This window comes from Brachyhypopomus gauderio, chromosome 2, assembly GCF_052324685.1.
Source record: "Brachyhypopomus gauderio isolate BG-103 chromosome 2, BGAUD_0.2, whole genome shotgun sequence".
Classification (NCBI taxonomy): domain Eukaryota; kingdom Metazoa; phylum Chordata; class Actinopteri; order Gymnotiformes; family Hypopomidae; genus Brachyhypopomus; species Brachyhypopomus gauderio.
In genome coordinates this window covers 16,724,626-16,731,002 of record NC_135212.1, presented here as the reverse complement: position 1 = coordinate 16,731,002, position 6,377 = coordinate 16,724,626, and the positions used below count along the sequence as shown (strand labels likewise).

Here is a 6,377-nt window from a genome sequence, read left to right as displayed (position 1 = left end):
ACCAGGATGAAAAGCTATCATAACGTGAAAAGATACCATATATTGTATAGTTTATGTTATCTGTGCTGCATCATCTATGGCTCAGCAAACACATTAGAAACAGCAGACTGCATAGTGGAGCAGGGAAGACTAACATCCAAACTCACCTACAAAGGAAGAAGGAGTCCAGGTGACACAGGTGACACAGGTGACCCCTCGCAGACATTCACACATGGCTGAGGGAGACAGACCGAAGAACTTTCCGTGTCTTTACTCAACCTAGTTCAGAGCATGAGCACAGGTAAGCACTAGGCCATTATTCAGACGACATTATGTGTGCCAGTGGAGGGACTCTGGGTGTCAGCAGACTAGCTGGAGCAAGCATGCATGAGATGGCCTGAAGCCCACTGCAGTGATGGACAACAAGGCAGACGGTAGCTCATAGCTTAGAGAGAACATGGTGGTGGAAGAGGGCGGGGTCACATAGGAACTGAGTGATGGAAGAGAAAAACAAGAATAGATTTGGGATCGGGAGAGACAATAGGATGATGGGCCTTTGCTAGAAGGACGAGTCAGCAAATTGTAACCCTGCTTAAGCCCCCATCTTTTGTTTGCCTGACCGGACACTTTAGCCCTGGTCCTGTAGGGTCTTGCTACCCAGCTTAGTGAAAACAGACCCTGGACCTTCTGTCAGACAGAGCTCAGTTCCAACAATCCAAAGAAAAACACTGTCCCTCACACATGCATAAATAAACTATAGCTGCAGAGTACCTCCACAACTGGGTGAATATTAGATGTGATAGAAACAATTATAAACTTTACAAAAAGCTAAAAGAGGTTATCCTATGCCCTCAAGAATGTTGTAGTTGACTATGATGTTAAGATATTTTACTAGAATACAAGTAGCAAACCTTTATTTTGTATATATTCCCCCCAGCTTTATTCCCTACAGGGCTTTAGGTGCCCCAACATGCAAATAGAAGAGGACTAGATGTATTCATAGACCCTGTGGAACAGCTGGACCGGCAATATCACTCTGTCCAACTCATCCAAATCTGCAAAATACAGAATCAGTCTCTTGGGTCCCACTGTCCAAAATCAACGCCAGATACAATAGTACATGGACACTGCTAACCCTTCAAAAGTTGAAAATTCACAAAATCACGTCTCGTGTTGTATTTGAAACACTAATCCTAAGCAGAGTTTAATGACTTTTATAATTCAATCACACCACCAAAACCCCACAAGGACACAGACTCTCAGCTCAAGTGAAATGAAAATCAATAGTTTATTTAAAGCATTCGTACTTAAGCAAATTGAATGACATGGCTGGTAAAAGGACAGCCATGTAAAAGAGAGTACTGGACTAATTGACTAATGGTAAAGCTGTGAATGAGTGGGCTACATTCTTTGAAGAGGTACAATAGCAAAACAATAATGAACTGAAAACATCTTTTTGAATGTTCTAGAATTTTTCAACCTAATATATGTAATCCTCTATATACCATATACTTATGACTTATACATGACCTATATGTAGAGAACAATGGAAAACATTAAATCAAAGAAATTTAAAAGAGAATACAGATATCCTTTAGTGTCATTTTAACACCACAATATACAGGTGCTGAAATCTTTAATTAAACCATTATTACATTTCACTGGACCATTTTGTTAGTATGATAAACAGCATGATGAATGACAGCACGTGGGCTTGATTTTGGTCAGGGCTGTAGTGATTTACTGCAGTCTCATCTTTTTCCAGTAGCAGGTTTGATTCTGGTCATGACCATGACTGTGGCCTCAAATCAATCACAGCACAGCAGACACTGACAATGTCAAGGAAACAGAAAGATGGAAATGTTACCATACTATTATTCTTATACATTGCACATAAAAATAGGACAAAATTGTAAACAACAGGTTAAAAGTGCACAGAATATTTGTGTTAGCTTAAATGCGTGGGTTAAACACACAGCACAAATTCCCACACAACAACATGCACCACAAAAAGTCTGACTAGATAGAAATCTTGTGTGGCGTCATTTGTTGGCGCTCAACCCACTCGCACCTCCACCCTTATATCCCCATGGGTGGCCTGTGTGCTCCACACCCACCTTTAAACTCACACGTGCATGCAAGCACAAACACAGCAATGCACCAGCACATGTAGCGGAGCCCCTGGAGGTAGTGTGTAAGCACGAGAGCCTGCCGCTCAGGTAGGTTAAGGGAGCCCCACGTTTCTGCTGTCTGCACCCTCGTCACCATGCCTGTCCACTGAAACGACAGGATGGTAATTAAAAGTGCAAAAGATCTCACCTGCCAATTCACAAAAAACATGCAACAACCACTTTCCTTTCTTGAAAGGAACCAAGGATGTCTTCAACGCCTTTAACTGGGGCTATATATCCTTTCTGTATTCAATCATTTCAGTATTCAATATTGACCTTTGCTTGCAATATTGAACTTTGCAATATTACCACAGCAGAAGGCTACATGTAAATATCAGAGGGAAAAAAAATCACAATTTATTTTTGTTTTGTTCATATTGTGCAGCCATAGTATTGACTCACATCTACATAAATGTACTAATCTGTGTGTTGGGTTTCCTGTATGGTGTACAACCATATCAAAAGAAGCTTGATCACATCAGGGCACTCCATGAAGTCATAGCTTCACATCCATCATGTTGGGAAAGGGTGACAATAGAGGAATAAGTATGGTCTGCAAACTACATCCAGATTTGATGACTCACAGAGCAGCAGTAACCACTGTTAAAAGTGAGAAAATGTAATGATTATAAATGTGTGTTGGTTCATTCATCAATGTTAAGTTATAGCATTTACTGAGATCCTACAAGATATCAGTTGTATTCTGCAATTACATAATCAACAGTCTTTTAAAGCCCAATAAGGATCTACACTAATAGGACCAGGAGAGGGTGGAGGGTAAAACTCTATTCCATAAACACAGGACATCCTCCTCCTGACCCCCTGGCTTCCCGTCATGGAAACTACCAGCCACAGACACACCCTGGCTGCCAGCACGTACCGCATCCACCGGCAGAAGCCATCAGAGCTTAGGTTATCAGAGTGTAACAGGGAGGGATCATTTTCTACATTCTGTTAACTAATGACTAAAGGAATAAGATTCTACAATAGAATTTAAACATTTATTCTGCAAATTAAATTCGCAACTAGGAGATTAAAACACAATGAATCAATGCGTTTGTAAGAAAGTGTTTGACATTGACAATTTTCCAATTGAATGTCATTAAATCATTCTACCTTCCACGTTTACCAGCAACAAGTGTTTGACCACCGTGTAGCGTGCAGAAGCGTCTAGGACTGTTTGGTATTTGGCTCAAGGGTTTAAACCCATTAGCAGTTAATCCACTTTGTCCTGGAGTCTTCATGATTTCTCCCAGAACATGTAAATCTGTTAGCAAGGTTCACAGGAACCAAATATTTGATAGAATTACCCTGATACATCTTTAGTACTGCGTCATATAAAAAGCCCAAATAAATAAATAAAACATGGCAATAATGAATACTATAATATATCCAGATAATAACGCTTACTCTAAGCCATCCGAGTATTTGGAAACACACTAAAACGATTGTCGGCTGACGCAAGAATAAGCGAAATCAATTCTAGTATCTTCAGTGTAAATATAACTGGAGCGTTAAGATCTCCACTTATCCATCTGCGAAAACTTTCATATTTTCTGCAAAGTTCACCCGCAGCAGGTCTAGCATGAGCCGAAATTACCATTAATACTGAACAAGGGTGAAGATGCATGTTTGCTACTGTACACACACATAAAGAATCTCTCGTCATATTTGTGGATCCAAACTCAAATTTTCAATTTATAAATATTTATATAAATGTGTGTGTGTGTGTGTGTATGTGTGTGTGTGTGTGTGTGTGTGTGTGTGTGTGTGTGTGTGCGTGTGTGTGTGTGTGTGTGGAATATTTTGTTATTATTACGTCGATGTTCTATCAACTTCGAATTATTAACCACGATGTTTATTATTGAAGTGAAAGGCAACAAGACAAGAGGACAGTACGACATGTCTGACATCTGTTCAGAAACTGAAGTTTATCATACCTTTGACTTGATTGGGAAAGGGACTTTCGGAAAAGTGTTGAAATGCTGGAGAGGGAGTGATGGGGAGATAGTGGCGGTAAAAATGATGAAAAACGATGCTAACAGAAGTCGCGTCATAAAAAATGAATTGAAACTGATAGCGGTTCTTTCCAGGTCAAATTTGGAAAAAAGTCACATAGTTAATTTTATCGAAGCCTTTCGAGACCACAGTCACCATTACTTGGTATTTGAAATGCTAGAAAAAAATTTGTATGAATTTCAAAAGGAAAATGGCTTCAGGCCTTTACCTGTTCGCAATATTCGAACCATCACCTGTCAGGTTCTGAGAGCACTGGCCAAGCTGAAAGAACTGGCCATCATCCACGCAGATGTCAAACCCGAAAACATCATGATTGTGGATCAGCGTCATTATCCCTTCCGCATCAAACTTATAGATTTTGGATCCGCCAGTATTTTCAATGAAGTGCGTTTTGTAAAAGAGCCCTACATCCAATCCAGGTCGGAAAAAATGTTTTAAAGCATTTTAAGATTTTATAAAATATATTCTGTATAGGCTATTTTAATACATACATAGATTCATAATGTTCTAATATACTTTAATTGTATATTGATATGATCACTCCATGTCCATTTTAGTGGTCACATTAATCTTTCATCCTTTTACCAGGTTTTACAGATCCCCAGAGATTCTTCTGGGACTTCCTTTCTGTGAAAAGGTGGATATGTGGTCACTTGGCTGTGTCATGGCAGAGCTAGTCCTGGGATGGCCTCTTTACCCTGGAGACTCAGAGTTTGACCAGGTACGCTACATCTGTGAAACCCAAGGCCTTCCCAATTCTCACCTTCTCAACATGGCTAGTAAGAGTAGTCTATACTTCAAGCTCAGTAACACTGGGAAGGGTGGCCCTACCTGGATACTGAGGCAGTGTGCCAGCTCAGAGGGAAGCCAAGCGGAAGGGGAACACTATCAAACTGCTAAGCATGGGAAACATGTCCTCGGCACTCTCGACCAGCTGTGCAGCATACACACCGCAGAGCATGAGGTGTTTCAAAAGGAGAATGCGGTTGCGGAAGGAGCTGATCGCCACTGCATGGTGGAGCTCATCAAACGAGCCTTGACCATCGATTCTCATCAGAGGATCAACCCTAGTGCAGCCCTCAGACATCCGTTCATCACGCTTTCACACCTCAATGGCCCAAACATGCGCAGCTACTATGACCTGTCACTCCAAGAGCTGCAGACAGCCCTGATCCCCAGAACGTCATCTGCAAGTCACAGTGATGAGAACTGCAGCCAAAAAGCAGGGTATGAAGAGATATTTCAGCCCTACCAAAATCAAGATATCTACAAACACATGGATGATTTTTCGCTTGTCTCAGATGGTAATGACTTGAGCAGTGAAAATGAAGCCGGCCAACATTGCCCAGAGGGAGATTACTATCGCAAGTTGAAAGTTCCCTACCAGCTTAGCTGTAAATCAATCCAGTCTTATGGTAATGAAGCCCATGACCTCATCTCAGAGGTAAGTGATCTGGAGCATCAGAGAGAACACTATGAGGGACAAACTGTCCATCTAGCAGAGGACCATCAACAGAGTCCATCTCTGAACCAAGTGGAGAACACAACATGGAAGATGGATGGCTTTTGCATCACTGAGGAGGGCGTGTGGGGAAACACTCCAGACAGCTGGCCTGGTGATCTCAACGCTGGATCCATACACAATCATTCTGGTGTTACCTCTGAGCTGCAAACCTGGTCAAACCCCACTGAAACTGCTAATCACGACTTGGTTAACCTCTCATTGACATTGGGCCACACAGAAGAAGCTAGCCATGCTGCCTCCATGTTCACTTCCCTCACCACGCTAGGCAACCCACATGCCATCAGACAGCCCAATGCTCGCCCATCTCGTTCTGACCCCACCAGTGGGACATGTCCCATCTCTTCCATCTATATGGATGCTGAGAGTAGCAATGTGTCATCTACAGGATCCTTCGGGATCTCTCAGGAGATGATGAATCCTCAAGTGTTGTTTTCACCTATGGAGGGCTATGCTGAGGAGCTGTATAACCCTCCACAACTCTTCACAGTCAAGGGGCTGCCAAATGATCAAGACCTTCACGGTCAGGGCGAGCACAGACCCCCAAATTGCAGCTACACCAACCTGAAGGTGAGGCCGATGTCACCCGTTTCATGAAATAATACAACAGGCTAATATAGAAGTAATACACAATGACACAATGATAATATTGTATAATTTCAGGTATGTGGTTTGATTTGCAATAT

General features: G+C 41.9%; 1 protein-coding gene and 1 long non-coding RNA gene across 8 annotated transcripts in view; one reads left to right on the top strand and one right to left on the bottom strand.

Annotated features, from left to right (window-relative positions):
- The window catches only part of LOC143490239 (uncharacterized), a 43,506-nt gene that overhangs the window by 34,019 nt on the left and 3,110 nt on the right, over positions 1-6,377 (top strand). The window contains exons 1-3 of one of the 5 annotated variants that reach the window (XM_076988871.1): positions 3,682-4,166; positions 4,410-4,588; positions 4,758-6,261. In XM_076988871.1, the coding sequence (XP_076844986.1) occupies positions 3,867-4,166; positions 4,410-4,588; positions 4,758-6,261 (1,983 nt within the window). In that variant the 5' untranslated portion in view covers positions 3,682-3,866. Of the gene's footprint in view, positions 1-3,680; positions 4,589-4,757; positions 6,262-6,377 lie in introns of those variants that run through there. The other 4 variants (XM_076988879.1, XM_076988862.1, XM_076988856.1 and 1 more) reach the window with 4 other exon arrangements.
- Positions 1,296-4,563, bottom strand: LOC143490316 (uncharacterized). 3 transcript variants are annotated; one of them, XR_013124927.1, is made up of 4 exons: positions 4,091-4,563; positions 2,553-2,750; positions 2,097-2,256; positions 1,296-1,808 (listed from the first exon to the last, which is right to left on the bottom strand). It is a non-coding gene; the product is annotated as an uncharacterized LOC143490316 (long non-coding RNA). The 3 variants fall into 3 exon arrangements; XR_013124930.1 differs by lacking the exon at positions 2,553-2,750 and having other exon boundaries at positions 4,091-4,135; positions 4,378-4,563; XR_013124925.1 differs by lacking the exon at positions 2,553-2,750.